The 26,971-nt window shown below is 50.7% G+C and overlaps 3 protein-coding genes across 8 annotated transcripts in view; 1 reads left to right on the forward strand and 2 right to left on the reverse strand.

Moving 5' to 3' along the window:
• Positions 1-26,971, forward strand: part of LOC108162392 (cytoplasmic dynein 2 heavy chain 1) — a 37,068-nt gene extending 10,097 nt beyond the window's left edge. The window contains exons 5-27 of one of the 2 annotated variants that reach the window (XM_017297112.2): positions 8,430-8,514; positions 8,820-8,949; positions 9,003-9,463; positions 9,534-10,062; positions 10,118-10,541; positions 10,607-12,516; positions 12,571-12,787; positions 12,853-13,101; positions 13,167-13,844; positions 13,943-14,125; positions 14,754-15,649; positions 18,256-18,381; positions 18,442-18,576; positions 18,641-19,553; positions 19,630-19,746; positions 19,827-19,940; positions 20,014-20,116; positions 20,768-21,223; positions 21,282-22,608; positions 22,771-24,071; positions 24,129-25,522; positions 25,581-25,877; positions 26,631-26,971. In XM_017297112.2, coding sequence (XP_017152601.1) covers positions 8,430-8,514; positions 8,820-8,949; positions 9,003-9,463; positions 9,534-10,062; positions 10,118-10,541; positions 10,607-12,516; positions 12,571-12,787; positions 12,853-13,101; positions 13,167-13,844; positions 13,943-14,125; positions 14,754-15,649; positions 18,256-18,381; positions 18,442-18,576; positions 18,641-19,553; positions 19,630-19,746; positions 19,827-19,940; positions 20,014-20,116; positions 20,768-21,223; positions 21,282-22,608; positions 22,771-24,071; positions 24,129-25,522; positions 25,581-25,877; positions 26,631-26,909 — 12,324 coding nt within the window. In that variant the 3' untranslated portion in view covers positions 26,910-26,971. The remainder of the gene's footprint in view (positions 1-8,429; positions 8,515-8,819; positions 8,950-9,002; positions 9,464-9,533; positions 10,063-10,117; positions 10,542-10,606; positions 12,517-12,570; positions 12,788-12,852; positions 13,102-13,166; positions 13,845-13,942; positions 14,126-14,753; positions 15,650-18,255; positions 18,382-18,441; positions 18,577-18,640; positions 19,554-19,629; positions 19,747-19,826; positions 19,941-20,013; positions 20,117-20,767; positions 21,224-21,281; positions 22,609-22,770; positions 24,072-24,128; positions 25,523-25,580; positions 25,878-26,630) is intronic. The other variant, XM_033393666.1, reaches the window with a different exon arrangement.
• LOC108162400 (proteasome subunit beta type-5) lies at positions 384-1,866 on the reverse strand. Its single transcript, XM_033393672.1, has 2 exons — positions 1,850-1,866; positions 384-1,787 (listed from the first exon to the last, which is right to left on the reverse strand). The coding sequence occupies exon 2, from the start codon at positions 1,733-1,735 to the stop codon at positions 923-925; it is 813 nt and encodes a 270-aa protein (XP_033249563.1). The 5' UTR covers positions 1,736-1,787; positions 1,850-1,866; the 3' UTR covers positions 384-922.
• Positions 15,681-26,217, reverse strand: LOC108162395 (mediator of RNA polymerase II transcription subunit 15). 5 transcript variants are annotated; one of them, XM_017297117.2, is made up of 4 exons: positions 26,020-26,216; positions 20,345-20,488; positions 17,882-18,028; positions 15,681-17,587 (listed from the first exon to the last, which is right to left on the reverse strand). In XM_017297117.2, the coding sequence occupies exons 1-4, from the start codon at positions 26,035-26,037 to the stop codon at positions 16,526-16,528; spliced, it is 1,371 nt and encodes a 456-aa protein (XP_017152606.2). In that variant the 5' UTR covers positions 26,038-26,216; the 3' UTR covers positions 15,681-16,525. The 5 variants fall into 5 exon arrangements, with proteins under 5 accessions (XP_017152606.2, XP_017152605.2, XP_017152607.2 ...); XM_017297116.2 differs by having other exon boundaries at positions 20,345-20,491; XM_017297118.2 differs by lacking the exon at positions 20,345-20,488 and having other exon boundaries at positions 26,020-26,217.

Below are 26,971 nucleotides of genomic sequence, written 5' to 3' on the forward strand. Positions count from 1 at the left end.
AGCCGTATATGTACACGATTTGAATTTGTGCTATGTGCCCTCCCTCCGTATCGCATCGTTCCCTTTTCAGGCGCAAAACTTTTGCAAATAAAGCAGTTTATTGTGCCAGTGGGATTTATAATCCACACAAGAGTTATAAGTGCTCCCACACACCTTGCCCGATGCCCGACGCCCGACGCCCTATCCCCGCTTCCAATCCCAGAGAAATCACTTAAAAAAGAACGAGAGAAGAAATAAAGAGTTCCGGAGACCTCTGGTCTTGTCCTCGTCCTCGTCCATGGGCCAAGGCGCAGCATTTCAAATTAAAAGCATTCGCCGCGTTTTATTGCTGTGCCTGCAATTTTTCTCCTTTTTTTCTGGCCCTGCCGCCCTCCTCTTGTTGGACATACAAATTTTTATGTCCATTTGGCTTTATTTCACACTTTCTTGTTTATTATTGCTGGGGCTCCGACTCAAAGCACACAGAACGAGAAAAATGTAAGTATTTGACCTTTTTGCCTTGCTTCCGTCGTGGCCCGTGCCCGTGCTCCGAGCATCGTGTCCGTGTCTGTGTCCGTGTCCTCCACCATCCTCAAATAATGTTGTTGCCATTGATTTATGCAAAGAAAGATTCACTCCAGGCCAGACCCTGTCCCTTATTCGCCTTGAATGCTAACTTAATTGTTCTGCCCGTGTCCAAAAAAGGGCTTTTCCCTGAAAGTGTCTTAGAAAAAATCTCTGCATTCCCCTGGAGCAGTTAATTTGGCGCAAAATGATTAGCGTCTCGAATTTGGGGAAAAAGCCATTTGCCATGGGCCTCCCAATGTTCACGGAAGTATAACTTTGAAGAGTCTGCTAAAATTGAGTGCAAATTGGGAGCAAATGGAACCAAAGGCAATTAGAAACACATTTTTGCGTTTTAAACAAACAAACGAAGCTAAAATCAACTGAAATTCCGAGCATCCAGGCTGTACTTTTTGTGTAGCTCCATGCAGTCCACTTTGCGGACAATCCTATGGGCCGCATGCCCGACGTGGTACAGCACCACCATTCCCCCCGTGGTGGCGTCACAGAGGGTTGCCTGGCAGAGCGACTGGAGGGCCAGATCGAAGGCCTCCTCGTCAGTTAGGTCGAAGCGGTACATCGGGTCGAGGATGCCCAGTGCGTTGCTCGCTCCGCTGCCCACGGAAAATCTCTTCCCACTGATGTTCACCCCGTCGGAGTCCACGTAGACCAGGGACGGACCCTTCGGAGAATAGCCAGCCAGCAGCAGGCCCATGTTCAGGCCCGTTCCGCGGTGCATCTCGGACACGTGGCAGATCATCTTGGCGGCAGCGTCAACGGACATTGGCCTCTTGTAGCGCAGCTCATGCAGGCGGCTCTCGCGGGCCAGGACCCGATACCAGTACGTGCAGTCGGCCGACCCGCCAGCCAGAGTCCCCACAAGCTGACTGCTGACCGGCACGATCTTGTCCATTGTCTGGGTGGACACGTTTATGCCACTCGATGACCGCGAGTCCGCGCAGAGGACAATCCCGCCCTGGTACACAAACCCCAGGGCGGTGGTTCCGTGATCAATCTTCAAACTTGCATTCGTCAAGTCTGGTGTGCCAGGGACTGGAGCCATCAGTCGGTACGGGTTGTTGAAGTTGCTGGTGATCTCTTGGAAGTCATGCTCGCTTATCTGCCACATGGAATTTGAACAGTTTGTAGTTTTCAGAAAGGCTTTGAGGCCGCATAGCTCCTCCAATGACATTTCTCGACCGTGCAAAAAATATATATTCTCGGATTTTATGGGTGTGTATTTTCTGTTGGATACAAAAATGTTGATAAAATGAAAAGGTGTGACTTTCTCGTAAAATATACTTACTTATGTGAAACAATGTGTTTGGGATACATACATCGTTTTTGATACATTTTGAGACAGTAAAATAGTTTCCATTAAAGCCTTCCTTGGATCTGCCTCAAAGAAACACTTAAGGAGAATATAAAGTGCTGCTTGGAATTTCATGGAGTATTTTTAAGTAATTCTAAACGCAAGTATTACAAATGTACTGCTCCAAGCAGAAAACTCAGCTGCAATATGTTGTACATATTTTCACATTCACCTGAGCGGAATCTAATAAAATATATGCAAGCAATTTTGTATTTACAATACTCGTTTGTTTACTCGTGTTAAATTCCAGCTTACTTCTTCGTTTTATGCATATAAATTTTCATTTTTAGTCTGCATTTTTTGGCATGCCATGGGTCTTATGGGACTCCAAAACAGGGCCAAGAAGCGGGAGCACCGAAAATTGAATATCAAATAACCCCGAGCAATAAACAGAATTACAATGTGTAATGTGGGATGGGGGATGAGAGGGGAATTACAATGTGTAAATTGTTTATGATATTAATATCCGTTTGTTTGTGCAATCATTTAAAAAGGATTACGCGATTAGCATCCGACTGCGGTAATTGATAAGCGTTTATGGAAAGGCGGAAATTATCATCTGTATTAATTTCGTTCCTTCGAAACATTAGTGGCTGTCGCACCGCAAAAGATAGCCCCATTTGGGGGTAAAGTGCGAAAATCAAAGCCACAGATGGGCGAAGACCCTTTAACGCCGAGTGTCCCGGGCCTTCGTTTATGGGCCAATATGTTGAGGTAATCAATTTTAATGTTCCCTCGACCCAAGCTTCTATATACACCATTTCTATGGCACCATTGAAATGTGTGCGGCCTGTCAAAGGTTAAAGCGTTTTGTTGTATTGCCAAATTTGCTTTTGACCAGCGCTGAAGGCGTTCCGAAGGGGGAACCACATTGTCAATCAGCAAATTCCTTCCCCTCTCGCTCGCTCTCTCTCTCTCTCTCTCTACCTCTCGGGGCTATTTGGCAATGTCGGAATGGCAAACACTTGGACAGCACGTCGCCTGTTTGGTCTTTGCGTTTGGGTTTGGGTTTACCAGCAGGACAGCAGGACTTCACCACCACCTTGCTCCGCAATATGGCCAAAATTTATGCATTGCAGTTGACTTATTAGGGTCTGGCTACCGCCCCGTCCCTGTTCCTCTTCCTGTCCGTGTACATATATGTATCTCCCTCACCGGAGGGAGCTCTTCTATTTGTGCTGTTGATTCGCTTTGATTTGGCCGGGATGCCCCAGAGCTGGCATAACTGTGCGTCACAGTTGCGCTTTGCATTCGGCTTGGGATCCCCCTGGGCAATGTGTTCTCCTTAATAGTTGCTAATTATGTTTAATTATTCATTTGTGATTTTGTAGGGGCCAGATTTGCCCTCAAAGCACGCATCTTCCTATAGTGTGGAGCATTAACAAGACATCTGGAAGGATTCCGACAGCATACGGTCTGAATTCGTTTCTGTAATTACAATATTATTTAACCCAGCCATAGACAGTGTCTCATTTCTGTTCGGTACCTCCAAAAAGTCATCCATATATTGACCGGGCTCACAGCTTCACAGTCGTCTTGATTCCTCGGCTAGGAGGCACTGATTAGCTGCCAACCTGAGAAAATAATTATAAATTAGTTTGGGAATACCTAGATATGAAGAAAACTCACCATCTTACTGAATATTCTCAGACAAACAAAGGCAAACGTAAAGCATTACATTTTCCTGTTACTGAATATATATTTCCAGCTAAAGATAACACTAAGCAGCGGAGATGAGGCAGCATTGCTACTCAAGAAAGCCGCAGAGTATGCGGCAACAATTCATCCTTGAAGTGGGGCTTTTAATCAAGACCAACGCACATACCACCATGAGCACAAAGACGTATGTACATACCTGCATCCACACCTCGTCGCTGCTCCTCCGAGATAGAGACAACACAATCACATGCGTGGCTGCAATTTCCGCTGCATATTTACAGGCACCAATGTCGCCAAGGCTCCTCCGGTGATATACGGGCGTAGCATACGGGCATAGTAGCATAGTAGCGATTCGCAGGCTGTAAATTTTGACTTTCAATGCTGTGCAGAAGGGAATTTGACATTTACTAATTGCCAGATTATGCCAGAGACGCAAGCGAATCGAATCTCCTAGAGCAGAGGGATTAAATGAATGTAATCAAAGCCCCCGAGGACTAGAACTTTATTTGAGGCAGAGAATCCCCCCTAGTACTAGGTTCAGGTATGTTCATTACAGGCACATTCAAACGAAATGGGTTAAGCTGTACTTGGCTCTGAGGGGAGCTCGACTAACTTCGATTTCCGTGCAGATAAAGATTGCATTGCCGAGGCTGTCATCGACGGGATTAATTAATCAACGTTATGTCTGTCAATCGAGGTCTGTTCTAGCCATCTCATGTCTTTCCCATTCCAGTCCCATTCCTGTCGTTCGATGGCATTTGCTTTCCTGCCTTGGAGAATATCACTTTCGCAAATTGAAGTTGCTTTTTTCTCTCATTCTCAGACACACACACAGGCACAGTGGCTCACTGGCTCACTGGCTTACGTGGCTTCTGCTGCTGTTGTTTCTGTTGCAGTTGGATGTGGCATGCTTCATGGCAACTCATGCATATTCATTGTTTACAAGCACACTGCCACACGACCAGACAACAATCTCTCAAAAACTGCACCTGATTTCTTTCACATTCCCCTTCGCTTTCTCTTTCCCTGCCTCAATTAGACCCGGCTTTTCCTACTTTTGTTTGCTATCCCTATACCTATACCCATACCGATTCGCATATATCTTTGGTCCGGTCCCAGGCTGCTATGAATCTTTGAAATGCAATGACAATTAGGAGTCCATTCTATTGTATCAATCGTCATACGCTTGCCATTTATGTAATTTGTGGCCATTAACCAACAGGCATTTTGTGGGTGAAGTGCAACCGAAGGACGGAAGCCAAAATTGGTATCAAAATACACAGGCACCACTTGTAATGACAGGTTACAAGAAAGGAGGATTTACTTGAGGTGGAATTCCCCATAAATATCAAAAAAATAAGTACTTCCCAGTTGTGGATTCAAGCTATCCTTAAGCTCTCCTTGGGCCCCATCGCAATTCCTATTTTAAATGTTTATCTGCTGTTTGACGGCACATACCCGAAAGTATCTGTTGGATTACCCGCTTTTATTGCCAATTACCAGATGGAGAGACATTTGCATATCCAGATGAGCACTTCGGATCCAAACGCAACCTGTAACCCAATTTCTGCTTCTGTTTCTGTTTTCAATTTATTTTTTTATTTATTTGCCTGGACATCCATAAATTCCTTGTCGCAGAGCGAATAACAATCATAATCTTCGATATAATTTCCACTTTATGGCTGTCTTGCGGTAGGAAGATAAAAATTCACACATTGATATGTTTTTATGGATGCAAAAGATACAAGTAATACAAGTAAACACATAAACAATAGGCAGCAACATCAAAGAGCAATTCCAATGTAAAATTCTTAAGACACCAGGACACATGCCGGCCATTTCCAACTCCTGTCTCCCCAGACGACTGTGCATTGAGTTCTTCAATAGACAAAGGAAGAACGAATACGTATCACATAATTTGACAAAATCCATAAACCATAAATTCTTGGCAAAGCCAGCACTAAAAGAGCCTGCTCCTCCGAGAGATTGTCGCCGCCCGAAGGAAAACTGTCTCGTAATCGTCGGCAATAAAAAGAAGCCCAGAAGCAGCAGGCCCATAAAATAATATCGGAATCAGTACGTCTCATCCGAGTAGTTGGAAGGACACATTGGCGTGGCCGTCTGTCCACATAAAAATCACATAAACCCATAAATCGTCATCAGGCCGCAACAATCACGACTATTAGGTTAAATCAACCCAAAGACACAAACCGAAATCAACATGAAATATATTTAGTGCTCACTTTCAGGCATTTATCATGCCATGTTCCACTGTATTAGACGCCCAATTAGAGTGATTATTCCCCGAATTGTGAATCCAGAGCTTAAATGAGCCGCCGTTTCCCGATTCACAGCACAAAAATGTGGCACAGAATAACGCATTAAATCAGGGCACAAAATTACACAAATATTTGTAAACTGTTGGCCACAAAGCAGCACAGCAGAACAGCAGCATATCTGCATGGCTAAAATAGTTGCGAATTCTTCTTTGTCGGTTGGCTGTGTACATTTTTTGAATATGGAGCACGTAGAGCACACGTGGCAAATGCTCATGCGTTTCGGGGAGTCCCCTGAATGTTCTGGATAACAAATCCGACTCATTGTGGGCCACAAAAATGTAATAAAATTAACAAACTTAAAGCTACTAAAACATTCTTCAATTCGGAACTTGGTTTAAAGACATTTCCGTACGATTTTGTTCCTCGCTCCAAAAACTTGGTTTCTTTTTTGCCTGTCAAGTGCTAAAAAGAGAGGGAGGGGCTGGAAAAGAATGAGAGAGGCAATGCTGCACAATTTAATTATACAGTTAATTTGCTTAAATGGTTGACGGCTGGCACAGCAATTCAAGTGTTGACAGTGTGAATTGCCGGAGGAAAAAAGAGGAATATTCCATCACATCACAGTTTGCGGCGGAAGGGGGAAGCCTCCCATCCCATCCCACATTTTTCGACCAAAAAACTTTGTTTGATTCCAAACAAGAATGAAGGAAACGAAGTGGAGGACGATGGCGCTTTCTGCATCAAACACATGCAGACAGGTTAAGCGCTTTGCCTCTGGCTCTGCCTCTGGCTCATTCTCATACACCTCCAACATGCACCGGTTATTAAATTTGGGCCCTTTGTAAGTTCCCCCTTTTCGCTCTCTCTCTCTCTGTTTCGAGCTTCTGGGATATGTGGTATCCTGAAATACCTTACGGAGTTAGTTGGCCTAACTAAGTTTTTCCAAAGTTGGGGCTCAACTGGAATCCCCGTGCTACCCCAAAATGCGATTAGAATCAAGCAAACTTTATTCGTAGTAATTCCACCAGAGGAAAGGCGTATGGGTATTTAAAGCCTGCAATTGGAAATACGGAATACTTGAATGCAAAGAACTGCCTATATCCGTGCTCCCAAGGTACTATCCTCATATGGAATCAAGGGATTTGTGGTGTAGTACCCGTAAGTGCCCCATCCCCCTGCCTGTTACATCAATTGAATCTCCTCACGTCCTCCGTAAGCCCAAAGCACCAGCTGTCTCTCAATATTGAGACGCTACAGCTTTGGCCAAGTCATAAACTTGCCTTCCACCGTGTCTTGTCTTGTCCTGTCCTGTTTCGTCTTGTCGTGTGCGGCCTTCCTCCTCTCGCTGGCAAAGAGCATTTCAGCACGCCCGTACAATTCAATTAATGGGCATTCAAATGATATAAACCTACTGAGGCATTTTTAGTGCAGCCACATCGTCGAGTGCTCCGATTCATTAGCAAGCACTGAGAGCGGGGATTGGATTGGAGTAATGCCAAGGGATGCATGGGAAGTGGACACTGCCCCTTCCCCTGAGGCCATAGCAACTACCAGTCCAACACGTGTCGTGGCGTGTACCCCAAGGAAAACAACAGGTGCAAAGAAAAAGGAGCACCTAGACAGTCCTTGCCTAGTAACGGGGCAGTCCACATACAAGCCGAGAGCGTGGCAACCCTGACACGTTGCCCCCAGCAACCGGAAGGTACAACAAATAGTGGTGTTTCGAGAAAAGTGAGAGTTTTCCGTGAAAACCGAAAGTTAAATCTAGTCAGAGTATATCCAGCGATCGAATTGGATATATTCGTGTATAGAAACATCTCAAGATGAGCCAGCGCACTAAATTCATTATAAATACATCGGGTAAGCCTTCAGAGCTGATGGAGCACTCTTTCCGCCGGAGAAGGCAAACTAAAACACTCTCGACACCTGCCTCTCCTGCTCCTCTGCTGCTCTGCAGTTGAGTACTTTGCAGCTCGGATGCCGGGCACGGAGCTGGATGAGCAAACAGCCACTATACTGGAGTTTCTGGAGCAGGAGGAGCACACGGTTATCTCGGCCGTGCATAATAAATCCGATGGCAAAATCAAATTTCACCATCGTATACCCAACGACGAGGTCTGTTTGCTTTTCTACAAGGTGCCGCAGGTCGGCGGTGGCCAAGGAGCCGGCCCCCATGTCGCCCCAGCAGCCTCTGAGCCCCTGTTGGGCATATTAACACTGGAGGGTGGCCTGGTTAAATCCATTTACAATTCCGTTTCCCGTGTCTACTCACCCGCCGTCGCCCGTGTAAGTTCCGTTCCATGTGTAATACAGATCCGAGTAGTGCAGTGCAGTGTAGTGTAGTGTAGTGCAGAGCAGTGCCATGCCTGATAAATCCTACTCGGATCAAATTACTTTGCTCTTTTGCATGCTTCCAGTAGTAGCTGGAAGAACTTTTAATCGCATTTGCGCATAATTCAATCTGGCCTGCAATTGCATTTTGTCAATTATATTTGCTGCTGCACTTCACTCCGTGCAATGTAATTTGTTTTACCAATAGCCTCATTCTCCTTATCCGGCATTCTTTCCATTTGCAGCGCAACGAGTACGGCCCGGAGTTAAGCGGCCTCCTGGAGAATTTGCACGTGTCGCTGGGATCCAGCTTGGGACTCCCGCAGAGCGGTAAGTATATGTATAAGGGATCGAATTGCATTCCACTTTTTGGCTCTTTCCACTGAAAAAATGGCGAAAATAGTTATTCCAGTAAGATTCCAAGAATTCCAAGAACACGATACAGAAAATACCATCATTTTCAAACCATCTGGCAGCACCTTCCACCAAATTCAAACATGGTGGCAGCATCCTCACCTATCGCTGCTCGATCTCGATATCCCAATGAGAAAAGTGTGACCAAGAAATTCCACTTTCCAACGACTGTTTTGCGTGTTGTGTTTGTTCGAGTTCACAGCAAATTGTTTATTTCACAGGCATAACCAGTCTTAAGGATGAAATAAAATATTGGAAACAAAAACTGGGACAGAAATCCAGCTCTCGATTGGACCGCGAAGCAGCGCAAGTGTTTATTGGGGTCTTGGAGAATATTGAAAAGCAAATCAGGTAAGAAAGCCAAAATTGCATAGTCAAACCCGATATAAAGACGTAAACAACAGCACAATAGATGGTGGAAATCCCAGCAGCACCATTGAGGAGTTCCTCGACCATGCCCACAACAATCTGGACGAACTGTGGCGACTGCCCTACAACTATTCACAACAGCGAATGGCCGATCTGTTGGACATCATTGGGAAGCGGCTGTTGGAGGTCTGCTTGACCCAACTGCTGGCAGGGGACATCTGGAGCCTGCATTCCTACCATGTCAACAGCCTGATGAGCCAAAGCATTGACACAGTGGACGCTTGGATCCAGTTGTGCGACTCGCTGACGCGCCTCTTCTGGCCGAACTATGTGAAGCATCCATGGCTGGGGGAGCCGCATGTGCCCAAGCGCGGGCAGCAGTTCAAAGAGCGCCTCAGCGAGATTCGGAATATCAAGCAGTTGTACAAGCAAATAGCCACTCTCCTGGACGATGCAGAGCTGCAAGAGATGTTCCAGGAGCAGGCCCCATTTACCGGTGAGCAGGGCACTGGTGTACGGACCCACGTGCGAATGGCATTCTCACCGACGCGACACTCTCTTTCCAGACTTTAACATATTCGACACCTCATTAAACGGACAGGCCAAGTGGCACAAGGCTTTGCACCACTTTGAGCAGGTCCTGCAGCCCATCGATGAACGGATTGCGGCCGCTCTGAAGGCTCAGCTGCATCACCACTTGAGCAACCCGCGACAAGTCATCTTCATCTTCTCGAAATATGAAACCCTTATACAGCGGCCGGCAGTCCTCGAGCTCCTCTCCATCGAACGGGAGCAGTTCTTGCAATCGTTGCACATTCTGCTGCAAGAGCTGCGGAAGGCCATGACGGACACGAACATGGAACCGGACACGGGTCATCTGTCAGTGATCTGTAATGAGTGCCGCTGGCTGAAGGTGGTGCAGTATCAAATTCAGGAGATTGAGAAGGTCAGCCATCTCATAAGCGGCCGAGAGGGCTTCGACAAGATCAACAAAGCAGTGCAGGAGATCAAGGAGGAGACAGAGTCGCTGCTGCGTACCAACTTTGAGATATGGTCGGGGCAGTGCTCTACAGCAGTGAAAAGCGGGGAGCTCAGGTGAGAATTGTCTCCATTCTTGGATTCTGCCATATAATCACCATCCCCTTCACAGACTACGCGATGATCAGGCCGTCGTGAAGTTTGAAAAGGAGGGCCGCCAACTAATGCGAGTAACCTTCAACCCGAAGCTGGTAACCTTCTGCCAGGATGTTCGGGAGTTTGAGAACCTTGGCTACAACGTGCCCCTGGAAGTTCGTGCGTCTGCCACGCATGCGGCCAAGTACATGTGCTATGCCCGGCGGCTGCAGCAGATTGCCACGTTCCACAATACCATTGGGGACCGCATGATTCCCTGCCAGCGTCCAATAATGCTGAAGAATGCACTGGAGCTGCAGCGTCTGGTGCAGAGCGAGACGGTGGCCTGGCAGGACGAGACTTCAGTGCAGCGTTATGTGAATATCCTGCAGGCAGCTGTGTCCAAACTCTCGTCGGACAACACCCTTCTTGTGGGATACCACGAGCAGGCCAAGCGAACGGTAGGACGTCGATTGATCGAGAGGTCTCTGAGATGTACATATATTTAAACCCCACTCTGTTAAAGGTAATGAAGCTTATGGGCACCGATTTGCTTACTCAAAACCAAATCTGGAAGGACGAACTCCGTCACTTGCGGGAGCTGTTGGCCACGCTGGAGCGCCAGGGCTACACCCATTTGGATGCCTTCAAGCTGCACTGGGACCACCAGCTGTACAAAGTGCTCGAGTATCAGTATATACTCGGACTGCTGGACATGAACAACAAGCTGCCGGATATCCACATCAAGCTCGTGTTGCGCCAGAGGGAGCTCTGCTACAGTCCGCCGGAGGAGGAGATACGGGAACTCTACTTCAGCCAGCTCCGACGCTTCATCGAGCGACCGTGCAACTTCCACGGACTCTCGGAGCACAGCTCGGAGCTGTTCAAGTCTATGGTGACGGTTAATCGCCATCATTTTGGTCCGCTGTACAAGAGGGCAGCGGAGTTGTTCGATAAGCTGGAGGATTTCAAGACGATCTGGCTGCCATGGATAGCTCTGGGGTGTGTGGACGTGGAGCAGCTGTGCGGCATTCACCTGAACGAGGCGGATGACTGGGACCGCAATTTCCGGGCCTGCAAGCACTTCAGCCAGCAATTGGCCAAACTCCAGCAGGCAGAGGAATCCATCGATTGCTTGGTGATCAATGTCCTGCCCCTCCGAACCGACATTGAGTTCATCAGCAGGCGGTATTGGGAGTCGCTGTCCAACAGCTTACGCTCCTCCATCCTCACGGATGTGGGAGTGGTGCAGGAATTTCTGCAGAATGCCCTGCAGTTTCTGCAGAACGTGCCCATGGATGAGGGCAGCATCAGTCAGTCGGGAATGAAGTACGAGAAGATCATGAGCGAGCTGCCGCAGATCGGAGAGACCCTGGAAGTGGTGAGGGCCAAAGATGCCTGTCTGGCGGGCTGGTGCAAGGAGCGGGTGACAGCTCTCACCGGCATCCTGCAGCAGTGGGAGCAGCTTCAGCCACTGCTGGAGAACCATGCAGTGATCCTCCAACGTCAAGTGGATATGATCAAGAACCAGGCCCAGACACAGCTTCAGAACCTCAGAAATGAAGCCGAAAAGTTTCTACTTCGCTGGGAGTCCACCATCGCCGAACTGGAGGCCAACGAGCAGTCCACCCTAGAGGTGTTCAAGGAGCGCCGCCAGCACTGGCAGCAGCTGCAGACGAAGAAGCAGCAGCTCCTGGACGAGTGCTCCAAATTCAACATGGAGTTCCCCTCGGACATGCTGCAGCCGTTCGCCGAGATGGACAGCCAAATGGAGCAGCAGTCAAAGCAGTGGCAGGTCTACGACTCCTTCCTGAGCGAGCTCCAGCCCATCCTGCAGGAGGAGTGGACCATTTATCGCCGACGTCCCTATGTGCTCAACGAGTTCATTGCCAAGTGGGAGGGTTCCGTGCATGCCTCCATAGATCTCCCCTCCAAGCGCATCCGTCAGCAGGTGGAGCGCCTCCAGCTGGCCCTGCCCGTCCTGCAGCAGCTTCAATCGGATGCGTTGAGCGAACGCCATTGGGCGAGGATCTTTCAGCTGCTTCATCGAAGTCAATCGAAGCCCTTGCACTCGATACTCCTTCAAGACATCCTGGAGGATATGGATGCCCTTCAAGCGGCTGCCGCAGAGATCGGGAGCATTGTGAGGCAGGCATCCAGCGAGCAGATTGTGCGGCAGGCTCTGGTTGAACTCGATCAGTGGGCGGTGACGGCTCAGCTGAAGCTCATCGCGCGCACAGATGCCTTCGGGCAGACCGTATCCCTGATCAAGGACTACCAGGAGGTGCTCAACAAGATTGGCGATAATCAATCTCTGCTGCAATCGGCCAAGAACTCGGCTGCCTTCGACAGCTTCTCCGATCAGGCAGAGCTGTGGGAGAGTCGCCTCAACACGCTGGATGCCCTGCTCACGAGTCTAAGTCACTCGCAAAGACGGTAAGAAAACAATCCAAGAGCTGGAATATATAATAACCCGCATATCCTATCTAGATGGGTATATTTGGAACCCGTTTTTGGATCGGGAACTCTGCAGCAGGAACAGTCACTGTTCAAGCGCATTGACAAGGACTTTCGTTTCGTGATGCGGGAAATCGAAATGGATGCCCGGGTCACTTCGCTGATTAAGATCAACAACATCAGCACCATTGTCCATGCCTTGGAGACCCAATTGGCGAGATGTCAGCAGAATCTGATGAGCTATATAACCGTAAGACCTGTGGATAACTTGGCAAGTGTATAGCTCAATTGAGGCAATCAATCAATCTTCCGCAGGACAAACGGAACTCCTTTCCGCGCTTCTATTTCCTGGGCGACGATGATCTGCTGGAGTTGCTGGGGCAGGCCAGCAAGGACGCGGACATCATACAGCGACACATCCGTAAGCTATTTCCCGGGTGTCACAGCCTGAGCATAAGGCAGACTGCCGCCGATGCCAATCAATTGTCCATTGTGGCCGTGCACAGTGCCGAGGGCGATGAGCTGCAGCTAAGCCAGCCCGTGGATATGAAAGGCGACATAGAGGTGAGTCGCTGTCGTACGCAGAATATGAAACATTATCCCCAATCCATAATCCATTTCCATCAAAGCGCTGGCTGAATCAACTTGTCACGGCCGTCCAGGAGACGCTGCGGGGCCAGATCCATGAGTGCTACTCCAACACCAGTGCCTACAGCGACAGCCTCAGCGAGCAGATCCTAAGGAAGTATGTCAGCCAGGTGCTGGCAACGGCCCGGGCTCTGCACTTCACCCGCCAGGCGGAGCATGCGATTGGCGCCATGGCGCTGGCGAAGCTCCAGCAGCAGCTGAAGGCGGAAATTGCCCATCTGGCGGCAATGAAGCAGCGTGCCGAGAGCGGAAGCCTGATGAGCCTTAAGCTGCGTGCCCTGCTCCTGGACCTGGTGCACTATGCCGGGGTGGTGGAGCAGCTGCAGCGGCACAATGTGATGCATGTCGGCGACTGGCACTGGCTGTGTCAACTCCGATATTACCTGGCCGCCGGAGGAAGTGGCAGTGTGAGTGGCAGTCGGCAGGTGTGCGTCCGCATGGTTTATGCGGAATTTGAATACGCCTACGAGTTCCTCGGCCAGGCCAACAAGCTTGTCCACACCCGGCTGACCCACAAGTGTTATCTCATCCTCACACAGGCCATGCACATGGGCCTGGGCGGTAATCCCTTTGGGCCGGCGGGTACTGGCAAAACCGAGTGTGTGAAGGCCCTAGGAGCGATGCTGGGACGCCTAGTGTTGGTTTTCAATTGCGACGAGGTAAGAGTGCTGGCCTATAACAGGGCCCAAGTCCAAACCAAACCAAAGCAAACTCCAGCCCCAGTGCAATTTGTCATTATGTCATGAATTGTTTGCAGAATGTGGACACCGAATCGATGAGTCTAATCCTGACCGGGCTGGCCCGCTGCGGTGCCTGGGGCTGCTTCGACGAGTTTAATAGGTTGCAGGAGGCCACCCTCTCGTCCATATCCATGCTGATCCAGCCCATCCAGAGTGCCCTCAAGGAGAAGTCCGACAGCGTTCAAATTGGCGAGCGAAAGGTGAGTCAGATGAGTTATGAGTTACCTGTGTGTCTCTGGTTCGAAACTATCTTGTGTGTGCACAGAATGAATGTGTTCGCTGTGGTTGGTCTTTGGCTTGCGTAGTTTACTTTTGTGTTGCGGAAAAAGAAGGGTTCAAAGGAATATTCATGTCATGGATGGTGAACAGTGGGGGAAAGTCAACAATTTGTGTACCTATCTCTCTGAAAAGATAGAACTAAGATACAACCGTCGACATGTATCTCTAGAAAAGAATCCCTATCCATAGTCCCTGTCTCTGGCTGGAGAAGGTGCCTTTGTGATCAGCAAAGTAAATTTTTTGAATATGGGATATATAAATGATCTATAGCTCTTTTTAGAATGATTGGAAGTAGTAAACACTCTCAACATATTCATACTAGAGTTTTAAAGAGGCATGACTATAGCTGTGATTTTATGAATACTTTGGATCACTCCAGTTCTTTAGTTCACAGCGAAATAAATACATTTTTAAGGAATGATATTTAAATGCAATATGGAATATGCATTCTTTATCGTATCCACAAACTCCTTCCATTCAATCTGTATCTCTTCTTCCTTCATTCTCTTTGAGATTCAATTCAATTAGTAATCATTTTTCCTTGTACAGGTGCAACTTAACCAACATTGCGGCATCTTTGTGACATTGAATCCCGCTGGAGCCGAGTACGGCGGACGTCAGAAGCTGCCCGGCAATATTCAGGCCCTGTTCCGGCCCATCGTCATGCAGCAGCCGGAGCCAGGAGAGATTGCCCGTGTCATGCTGTTCGTTGAGGGATTTACGGCGGCCGCAGACATCGCATCGCGCATCGTGGAGCTCTTCGATTTGTGTGGCAAGATGCTGTCTGCCCAGCGACACTACGACTGGGGATTGCGAGAGCTGAAGACGGTGCTCCTGGTCTGTGGCGAGGGGCTGCGCGGACGGTTAACGAGCGGGTCTAATGAGCTGGCAGGCGCTAATGAGGAGCTGTCTGTTGTGGTGCAGTGTCTGCGCTCATCAACCATGTCCAAGCTGGCGCAACACGACGTCTCGCGATTCGAAATGCTGCTGCGTAATGTGTTCCCGGAAATTGGCACCTCGGAGACGGCGGCGACCCCACTTCAGCAGTCATTGGCCGCTGCCTGCGGGACGCTAGGCCTCTGTCCGAGCGAGAGGCAAATTGAAAAGGCTCTGCAGCTGCAGGAGCAGCTCCAGAAACGAATGGGCGTGGTGCTGGTGGGCCCGCCAGGTTGCGGCAAGTCCACTATCATGGCCCTGCTCCGGCAGGCCCTGACTTCCTCGGGGATGCAGCTGCGAGTGCACACCATCAGCCCCAAGTCGATGAGTCGCGTGCAGCTGCTCGGACGCCTGGACGCAGACACGAGGCAGTGGCAGGACGGCGTGCTCACCCACACGGCGGTGGCAGTCAATCAGGAGCCGGCCCAAGTGCACTCGTGGATTGTGTGCGACGGCAGCATCGATCCGGAATGGATAGAGGCCCTCAACTCCGTGCTGGATGACAACAAGTGAGTGAGAAATGAAAAAGTTGTGGTTTAATTTCATAGGTAGCAAGGGTTTTTGCTACTTATATTTTGCTCGTATTTGCGCATAAATTCGTAATAATTATTTACGGCTTGCCATGTATCATTATATCATAGGTGTAATCGTACAATTATCGTTATCGTATCGTTATATCGAATCTCATTATCTTAAACTTGCAAATATTGTAGGAATGCGCGAATGCATCCATCTATCACTTAGCGACTAAACAAAATACGTACAGACCTAAAAAACAGAGAAATGCTGAGGCGATGACGATGACGACAACTTATCCGGGATCGGGGAAGCCCACAAATGTAGCGCCGCGCACTCACGCAATCAACGCAATGCGCGACGCAACGGCATTTTACAAATGGCATCTTAACTTAACATTCAAACAAATATCGAACGTACATGAGTGTTTGAGACATCCCTTAGAGCTGTGACTTCTATAAGAAAAGGGACATAAAACAAGAGACTACATCTAGGGCTTTAAATATTGCAAGGATGTTGGATACTGAAGAACAGTTAAAGCATTGACAGAAATACCGGATACTTGCGAGACAAAGATACGTTTTCTCATGATATTGCTACAGGTCAAGTCTACTTCTGTTACTGATACATAGTTCCATAAACATCTGCCTTGTCACAGGAAAACGTACTTTTGCACATCATTAAATCAGAAATAGGAATCACAAAAACAATTTAACCCCAACTCTAAGCACAGTGGGTTCCGAGTGGGCATTGCGTTGAACATTTTTCCGGTGTGGAGGCACTTTCCAGACCCACTGTAGACGCACATGAACGTGTGAAATGTGATTAGCTGGCTAGCGTTGAGCTTAAAGACTAAAGGCGAGAATCTTTCACTGCTGCGGATGCTGCAACTGTTGAGGCGGTGGATGCTGATGTGTGGCTGGTGGTGGCGGTGGCGGCAGTGCCACAGAGGGTGGCGGCGGAGGCTGCGCCGCCGATCGCATGTGCTGCATATGGGCCTGCGGTGCCATGTGCTGGAACATGTTGCAGTGCTGCTGCTGCTGCTGTTGCTGCTGGAGATGGTGCTGCTGCTGCTGTTGCTGCTGCTGGTGGGCAGTGAAGTGGTGCTGCTGTGGCTGGGCGGGATTCACATCTGGCGCTGTCTGCAGTATGATCTCCGGCTCCAGGTTGAGAGCCATATCCTGATCGTCCTGCGTGTGCTGCTGGCCCCGTAGCGATGCCAGAGCAGCCGCCTGGGCAGCGGCCATGGCCGAGGCGGACACATCTTGGCCGTACTCCTGCTTGATGCCGTTCGGTCCCGCGTACAGCGTGGCACTCAGGTTCTGGTGGAGAATGGGGTGGCACAGTTGCGGCATCAGCGTGACGCTGGTGATGGGCAAGGCGGGGTGCGCGAACGACCGCGGCGGATACAGCTGCTGCAGCTTGTTGAGCTGCTGCAAGTGCGTGGGCGTCACGTGGGCCGGCGGCGTCAGCTGGGTGAGAGTGCTCGCCGCGGACGTCGCATGCGACATGTTGCGGCCCCGCTGGTGCGGCAGCTGGTGGTGCTGCTGCTCCTGGAGATGCGAGGGTGGCGGCTGCTGTTGCTGTTGCTGCTGCAGCTGCTGCTGTTGTTGTTGTTGCTGGCCCTGGGAGGTTGGCGGCAGACCAACCTCGGGCTTGACAACAGGCACTGGCGGTAGTATGGCCGCGAATTCGGGCGGGAGCTGTGAGGGATCGGTCACCAGGAGTCCCTTCTTGCGGTCCTTGCGTATCTTGTCACGTAGCTTCTCGAGCTGCCGGAAGGCCTCGTTCGCTCTCCGCGCCTTCTTTCTGTCCCGATCGCGCTCCTGCTCCAGCCGCCGGTACTCGGGATTCATGCGCTTGATGCGCTTCCTCTCGCGATCTCTCTCCCGCTGTATCATTTTCAGCCGCAGCTCCTCCTCGGGGGTCAACTGCAAATGAGAAGGAAGGGGGAACACATATTAAAGCAACACGTTCTGAGCCTCCAGCATTGTGGGAGTTTGTATATGGCGTTTGGAATGGGTTTACACTACGCAAAAGGTCCCCGCAATGGTCCCCAGTCCCCACTCCCAAGTCTTATCCCCAGTCCCATGTCCCATGTCCCATCTACTTAAGCCTATTCTAAGCGTGTGTCGTGTGCGAGTGCGGGTACGTGTCTGGTGTGTGTGTGTGAATGAGTGTTGGGATTTATAGATATAGATATATATATATTGGAAAAATGCTACGTTCGAGCGTCGTGCCTTCTTGCGAAATCGGTCGCGTTCGCGCTCCATTCGCCGATATTCGGGATTCATGCGCTTGATGCGCTTTCTTTCGCGATCCCGCTCGCGCATGATGAACTTGTGGCGCGCCTCCTCCTCGGGTGTCATCAACTGGAATTATACAGATGGGAGAGCGTTTGGTTTGTATAGAAAGGCAGCACAAATTGGGTCGATCGATCGTTGTGTGGTTTCTTTTTGTTTTGTTTTGTGTGTGTGTGTTTTGTGGGTGGACAGTGAGAGTGAAGTGCAAACTAAACGGGGAAACTCTTCGTCTATATCTATATCTATGTATCTTTGTGTTATTGATCCTCATCTTGTCTTGAAATGCTTGCTTGCAGACTCTTGACACTGCCATCGGGCTGGCGGATACAGTTCGGGAACAATGTCAACTTTATCTTTGAGACGGACGATGTGCGTCATGCCTCCCCGGCGACCATTTCACGCATGGGCATTGTCAATATGAGGTAAGAGAGGAATATATTATCTCTACGTATGGGCACATTCTAATGGAATCTCTTCTGCAGCTACGACTACTATCCCGCCAAAGAGATACTGAGGCACGAACTGTCCAAGGAGCCCTATGGGGATCTGCTACAGAGCTACGTGGATGAGAACTTCAATTATGCTATGGATTGGCTGAAGAATCAGAATTTGCTGAGGTGATACTGGGATTACATAGCTTAAAGATCTCCTATACGTATACCCTTGTTCGTTTCTTTGCAGTCAACTTCCTGGAATCAGTCGTGCCAATCTGCTGCGTTCCCTGCTCCTCCAGCTACATGGCTCCCAGTCTTTTGAGGAATACGGAGCTGCCACTCTGCGTGCTCTGTTCGGCTATGTGCCCAACGATCGTCAGGGGGAGTTCGCCCAGCTAGTCCTGAAGCATGCCAACCTCTATGTGGCACAGCCCAATCACGCAGACCTCTCCTACTACGACAGACAGCGCGCTGCCCTGGACCAGTATGCGGTGGATTTGGTGGAGAGGCCAGAGAATGGCAGTCACCTCATAGTAACCGCCTATGTAAAGTCATACATGGGAATACTGGAAACTCTGCTCAAGGCACCGGGAAACAGGACTCCCCCTTTCATGCTGGTGGGTCCCAGTGGGGCAGGAAAGACCCTACTCTTGCAGCAGGCCGTGCTGGAGCATTCTGGCTACCAATTGGCCACAATCAACTGCTCCACGCAGCTCACGCCTGGCTATGTCCTGCACACACTGCGCACCCACTGCGTGACGGTGAGTGGATTGCGCGGACGGGAGTACAGGCCGAAGCAGGCGCGACTGGTGCTGTTCATGAAGAACCTGGATCTGTGCCAGCTGGATGCTTGGGGAGCCTGTGAAATTGTGGAGCTGCTCCTTCAGCTGGCACAGCGCGGAGGCTTCTATGCCGAGAACCTCGAGTGGATTAGTGTGAGCGGATTGCAAATCTGTGCCTCCATTAGTGAAAATTTGCTGAAAATTTCCCCGCGCTATCTGTCGCTCAACCAATACGTGAGAGTTGCCCGTCCCACATCGTCGGACATGCTGGCCATCGTCCAGTGCCGCCTGGAGCCGCTGCTGCGCGAGCATTTCAGGCCAAAGGGCAACGTCAATTTGCAGCATGTCAGCGAGTGTCTGATGGAGTGCTTCGAGAAGGTATCTATTGGCCACTTGAATGGGAATGGGGATGCGGATAAAGAGTATCTGCTAATTGACTTTCCCCCTTTTTCAGCTGCAGGCTTCGTTCAATACCATGGGAGTTGGGCAGGCGCACTACCAATTCAGTCCGAAATGCGTCATGAAGCTGCTGGATGCGCTAGTCTTCTATCCCCCCAGCGATTTCAACGAGGTGGGTTTTGCGTGCGGGCTTGGCCCTTTGACTCCAAAGCTAATCACATTCCACATCCGCCCCATCCCATTCCCTTGCAGGCCCTCTACTGCGAGCTGTTGGGGATGTTCAGGGACCGATTGGTCAGCGAGGAGCATGTCCACCAGTTCGAGGCGATACTCAAGCAAACGATGCGCAAATATTATGGCAAGGAGGTAGGGTATTGCTATTATCCGACTGTTGGACTGTTGGCATTTGCCTAATGAAACGAAAAATTTCCCCCGGCAGAAGGTGTTCTTTGTGCCCAAGTCGGCCAAGTCGAAGGGACTGTTGCATGGCCTGGCCCATGATGAGTGGCTGGAGGAGGTGCAGAGACAGGTCACAGTATGCAGTGAGTATGAGGAATGAGTACACCCATCCCACTGTGGAGTCGGGGTTAGAGGTTAATGTCAGAGATTGATTCAGAGTTCTCACGCAGTTGTCTCAGAGTTGTCCAGCTGTCAGCTGCCAGCTATCGGCTGTCGGGTCTGTAAAACCGTTCCTAGATCTCCTATCTCTGTTGACTGTTTCAAGCTGTTTCAAGACAAGAAGAGTATATTGGTAAATCGGGGATAACTACACTGGGCCTTGGCGTCTGCTTGCGGAATCGGTCCCGCTCTCTCTCCATCTGGCGGTACTCGGGATTCATGCGCTTGATGCGCTTCCGCTCGCGATCCCGTTCCCGCATGATGAACTTTTGGCGTGCCTCCTCTTCGGGGGTCATCCACTGAAAGTACATAGAGAACGGGTAGAACGGGTAGAATGGGTAGAAAAACAAACAGAAAGCTTGGGCTAAGAATTGGTTCTTTCAATGGAAGGCCTACAAGAAGAGACACAGATAGTGGCAGAGAGGACGGATCGGACAGATATGGGAGTCAACTTCAATGATGTCTGGGTGAGAGCTCTGGTTGAGAAGAGGTTTCCAAAGGGATAGTTGTAACTAAACAGATGCATCCCATTCAACAGATTTTAATATTAATCGAATCCCCCCTTTCCCTTACAGACACCGAAAGCTACAGCATTGGTGCACCCATAACAGAGGAGCTACTGCAACAGACGGCCAAAGTGGCACGCGTCTTGGCCAGAAGCGATGCCCATATGCTGATTATGGCGCAGGCTGGCGGACGTCACTTGGATGCCATTTATGCAGCGGCCACCATGCAGGAGGCCAAAGTGTTGACCCTTCAAGGCGGCCCGTCGTATGACCTGACAGAGTTCTACAACGATCTGAAGATGGCCATGCAAGGGGCTGCCATGGAGCAGCAGATGAGCTACCTGCTCATAGAGCACTGCTGGCTCTCCTATGTCCCAGAGATACTGAAACCCATTGAGGCGCTGCTCGAGGGGAGTGAGATCTTGGAACTTTTCGGAGAAGATCTGGAGGCGGTGGCCAGCACTCTCAAGCAGGCGGCGCAATTGGAGGGATATCAGGAGTCGCTGGGAGCGTATTTCATGAAGCGTAAGTTGAAAAAGCTTTTGGGGTAATGATGATGTATCTTTCGGTTTTTCCCGTTTAGGGGCCAGAGAGAATCTCCACCTCATCTTGGTGCTAGATCCCAGCAGTCCCAGAGTTCAGGACTACTTTAACAGCTGTCCGGCGCTGCATCGTCAAATGGATCTACTCTATGTCCGATCGGAGTCCAGGGAAACCCTGACCATGCTGCCCAAGCAGTACATTGAACTGCTCAACGATGCAGCAGCCGGCGGAAGTGGCCGTGGCAAGGTGCCCGTGTGCAGCCACTTTACAGACGTGGCGGAGGAGCTGCCCCAGGAGCAGCCCCCTCAGCGGTACTACCAACTTATCTCGAGCTACTACCACCTGTACAGCAATGCGGCGGCGGAGATTGACCAGAGATTGGGGAAGCTACAGCTGGGAGTGGATAAGCTGGCCTCCGCTCATGGACTGGTAGACACGCTCAAGTCGAATGCAGCCGCCCAGGAGCAGGCGTTGGGGGAGAAGCGGCAGCTGGCAAACGATGCCCTTGAAATGATCTCGGCCACGATGCGAAATGCCAATGATCAGAAGTCGAGCATGCTAGAGCTGAAGCAACAGACGCAGCAGAGCAGCGAGCAGTTGAAGCAGCGCCAGAAGGAGATCCAGCAGGAACTGGCTGAAGTGGAGCCCATCCTGGCGGAGGCCAGTAATGCTGTGGGACAGATCAAGTCGGAGGCTCTGTCCGAAATCCGTTCACTGCGCGCCCCTCCAGAAGCAGTGCGGGACATCCTCGAAGGAGTGCTCCGTCTGATGGGCATACGCGACACCTCGTGGAACAGCATGAAGACATTCCTTGCCAAAAGGGGCGTCAAGGAGGACATTCGCTCTCTGGACCCCGCTCGTATCAGTCCCGAAAACTGTCAAGCCGTGGAGAAGCTGCTGGCTGCCAAGGGGGATTCCTATGAATCGAAGAACGCGAAACGGGCTTCTGCAGCAGCTGCTCCTCTGGCGGCCTGGGTGCAGGCCAGCGTCCGCTATGCCCGAGTCATTCAGAGCATCAAGCCCCTGGAGCGGGAGCAGAACGAACTGCAGCGAAATCTCAACGCCGCCGAAGACGAGATGCAGGAGCTGGCCAGTGGCCTGGACGATGTGGACAAGCGGGTCAAACAGTTGTCGGCCAAACTGCAGACCTATACCCAGGAGGCAGCCGTGCTGGAGCTGAAGCTTCAAGAAGCTAGCGACACCCTACAGGCGGCCGAGCTTCTGGTGGGAAAACTGAGCGCGGAATATGCCACCTGGAGCGAGCAGCTGACGAAGCTCAAGCGAGCCCACAAGACATTGGATGGGAAGACTCTGCTCCTCGCTTTGGCTATCAATTACTATGCGGGAATGGGACTGGATCAGAGGAGGTAAGGATTGTAGTCCGTAGAGTCCGTAAGACCTTGCAAAACCTACAACATGTCCGTCTGTCTGTTTAAATTTCTGCCTGGATCTTAAATTATGGATTATTACAGCAAACTGATTCGTCATCCGATTTCTATTTACAAATATTCATTGAAATCCCTCCATAGTTCCTCCCTAAAACGTCTGGCTGTGGACTTTCACCTTCCTGCCGACTTTGATCTTCGCCAGACGCTGCTCACCGAACAGCAGCAGATCATTTGGGAGAGTCAGGGCTTGGCACGGGATGCCCAGATCATTGAGAGTGCCGCACTGCTGAGTGAGATGCTCTCGCTGCCGTTCGGAAGCTGTCCGGTGCCACTGCTGCTGGATCCCACCCAGACGGCTGCCGAGTGGCTGATGCCGTATTTAAAAGGAAGCGGACGAGCCTGTGAGATGGCTACTCACGGGAACGAGAGGCTCTCCTATCAGCTGGAGCTGGCAGTGCGCTTTGGAAAGACCTTCCTGGTCACAGACTGCGAGCAGTTGCGCCCACCCCTGCTGCAAATGTTGCAAGGTCACATCTATGTAAGGTTCAACAAGCGACAGGTGGCCGTGGGCTCGAAGCTGGTGGACCTGCACGAGAATTTCAAGCTGGTGCTGATAAGCAAGTCGCATCGATTGGAGCTGCCGGAGGAGCAGCGGACCCAATTGAATCTGCTGCGCTTCACCGTGACGGCGGCTGGCCTCGCCGATCAACTGATGTCCAAGGCTATTGTGCTGAAGAATGCGGAGCTGGAGCAGCAGAGGATCCAGCTGCTGCAGCGCGAGGGAGATCTGCTCAAGCAGCGCATGGACATGCAGGACAAGCTGCTGGAACAGCTCTCCAAGTCGGAGGGCGACATTCTGCGGAACGAGCAGCTGCTTGCGAGCCTCAACGAAGTGAAGCAGAGCAGCGCCCAGATCGATGAGGCCCTGCAGAAGAGTGGAGATGTCAAGGCCACACTTCTGGCACAGTTTGGCGCCTTGAAAGAGCTGTGCTCCCGAGCTGCCACTTTCTATGCGGGTCTGATTCAGGGATACGAGCTGTCTGCCGTGGTCTACATAGAGCTCTTCCTGGGAGCCCTGTCGAAGGACCAGCGAGATGAATCGCAGTCGTATCAGTTCCTCGTGAGGAGTGTGTATCTGAATCTGGCTCGAGCCACGCCGAGGGACAGCCAGCTATCCCTCTCGTTGTGGGTCTGCCATCAGGCCTATCCCGAAAGACTCGGCTCCAAGGAGTGGGACTTATTCGTGAACAACTTCATGGGCAGCGCGGACGGAAGTGTGCTGCTTGGGAATCTGGGGCGCCTGCCCGACTGCATGGCCCGAGAGGCGCAGCTGAAGCTGGCCTTGCTCGTGCAGCTGCTGCCCGATCTGCGGCATAAACTGCAGCTGGACAAGGACTACATCTGGCGGGGGTTTATCGAGCGACAAGCGGATGATGTGCTGCGTGAGTAAAACCAGGAATTAGTCGGTGAATTTCTCATGAATCTTCTCAAACTTACAGCTGCCCTTGGGTCCAGTTTCCATCGTGTGCTCATCGCCCAGATCTTTAGGCCCGACCTGATGCTGCAGCAGCTCCGCAAGGTCAGCAGCGAGCTCCTGGGGCTCTCGCCGGAGGCAGCCACCCAGCCCACGGTAGAGCATTTGCTGCAGCAGAGCAGCTGCGATCGCCCCATCCTTCTGATCAGTCAGGCAGAGAACGATCCCACGACAGAGCTCAAGAAGTGGGGCAGCCAAAAGTACCAGGAGATGGCAATTGGAAAGGGCAGTGAGAGTAGGGTTGTCTCAGCAATGCGCGAGGCGGCGGCCCAGGGCCAGTGGCTGTGCGTGAAGAACGTCCACCTGGTCCCCGAGTGGCTCGGACAAATGGAGCGGGAGCTCAGCGAGATGCCCAAGGCGAAGGAGTTCCGACTGTGGCTGCTATGCGAGTCCACAAAGGGATTCAGCGAGTCGACCATCTACAAGTGCCTCAAAGTGCGCTACGAACAGCCGCGGGGGCTCAAGCAGATCGTGCTCCGTCTGCTGCAGAACTATGCCGCCGAGCAGGTTACATCCTCCAAGCAGCAGCCCAAGAGCCTAAAGATGCGAATGGTATTCTTCATCCTGACGGCCGCCCTCCAACAGCGACGACAGTACATCCCCCAGGGCTGGTCGAAGTACTACGAATTCGGAGAGGCGGACCTAAAGGCCGCCATGGGAGTCCTCGACTGGTTGGACACTCAGCTGAACTCCGGAAGATGCGATTGGACTCTTTTACAGCGCCTGAGCGAGGCCCTGGCCTATGGCGGACGCGTTAACAACCTCAGGGATCTGGAGATACTCAGGAGTTACCTCACCCAATTCTGCTGTGCGGATGTCCTGAGCAATCGCTGGTCCCCCCTGGGACTGGCCATGTCCCTGCCCACCAGTGGACACCTGCAGGACTACTATTCAGCGCTGGATAAACTCCCGGACGTGGACGAGCCCAGCATGTATGGCCTGGCGAATCAGGCGCAACAACAGCGGGAAATCGAACAGGCCCGAAGGGTGATCAAAGAACTGAGAGGTTTGCACTATGGCGGGGCAGGAGAAGCCTCTGCTTCAGGAGATGAGCACGTCAGAAGTAAGCGTCAGAGGTTGGAGCATCAAATCAAACCCCTGTTGAGTCTCTGGCGCAAGCTGGCAGGCGCCTGCACCATTGCCCAGACATCGAAGGAGGCGACCCAGACGGCTAAGGAACCAGGGCAAGGGGCAGGGGCAGGGGAAGACTCTCCCTGGTCGCTGTTTGTACTGGCGGAACTGCAAATGGGCGCGCAGCTGTATCGCACTGTGCACCAGACGCTGTCGCAGATGCATGCCTGGCTGAAGGATGCCCATGAAGTGGATCAGAGTAGCCTACGATCGCTGGCAGAACAGCAGGTGGGTGCTGCACTACCTTTAAAGGCGTTTTCCCTGACTAAAGATGTTTTTTTAATAGATTCCCGCCACTTGGCTGAAGCTCTGGCCAGGTCCCAGCAGCAACAGTGCCGTGGACTACCTTCGCGCCCTGATGGTGCGCGCCCAGGCGGCGGAGAAGCGCTACCAGGAGCAACTGCATCTGCAGTTTGCCGAGCAGATCGATCTGGTGCATGTCTACAACTGCGAGAATCTCCTGGCGTGCCTCAAGCTGCTTCAGGCCCGCACTTTGGGCGTCTCCGTGGAGCGCCTGGCGCTGGACAACGTCCGAAGGTCTGGAGAGGATTCCACCATCATTCTGCAGCTACTGCCGCTTAAGGTAGGCACTTTTTACACCCAATATTTCTGTGGCGCCTTGGCGACGCCACCCCGCACCCCCATCTATCCATCCATCGCCCTGCTGCTGCTGCTCTTCGTCTTTTCTCTTCCTTCCTTTTTTTCGTTAGTGTTGTTTCTCTTACCTTCCCCATTTTGGCCATAAAGTGCGTCTCCAGCTTGCCGTTTCCGCTTTTGGCGACACTTGCTTTGCTATGGTGCTGCTGCGCCGCCTTTTCACAGCATTTAAATTGTGTTTAAAATTGATTTTGTAGTAGATTTTGAGTTTTTTTCACGCCGCTTCTTTTTTTGTTTTCATTTGATTGACATTCCGGCACAGTGTGACCAGGTCGACTAATTACGGTATATTATTGTCACTTTTTGGTATATTTGGTATATTGAGGTAAAGGTATATTTATGTGTATTCGTAAATAATAGTAAAATTCATATAATTAGCTAAGACAATTGCCAGTTTTCATGCATTATGTGTTTCCGAGTTTTCTCGAATGAAAATTTAATCAGAAGTAAGCTCAAGCATAAACCGCGTTTACTGAGTGTGACCGCAGCCCATTTGAATTTTCGATGTCTATTGTTGGCGATACTTTTGGGCGATAGATAACGATTCGCCACAAAAATACGACAGGTTACGAGTTTAAACTGAAAGTAGCTACTGTATATTTACGCTAGGTGGAGCCTCGGAGTAATCGAAATTCGATTTGAAATGTAAAAGATTTTGAATTTTCTTTACCCATTCCAGATTGATGGCGCCAAGGGCACAATGGATAAATCAAGTCCCTTCTTTATCACATACAAAGTGAAGGAGGAGGGCCAGTCTGCGGCACAGCCCTCAAAAAATGGCAACGGCAGCAGGAATACCCTTTATCCTTCGAAAATTAAAGAAACAAATCCGAAACTACCATTGTATTCGCGTGGAAGTCGCGACAAACTTATCTGCCACCTCCATGTGGACAATTTGGATGGAACACCTGAACAGATTCTGCTCGCAGGCACCGCACTAATCGTCGAGGATTATTAGATTTCAGAGATTATGAACCGAATAATCCTTCTTGAACCCTTGGAAAATAAAAAAGTGTAAAC

This window comes from Drosophila miranda, chromosome 4 (assembly GCF_003369915.1).
Source record: "Drosophila miranda strain MSH22 chromosome 4, D.miranda_PacBio2.1, whole genome shotgun sequence".
In the NCBI taxonomy this organism is placed as follows: Eukaryota; Metazoa; Arthropoda; class Insecta; order Diptera; family Drosophilidae; genus Drosophila; species Drosophila miranda.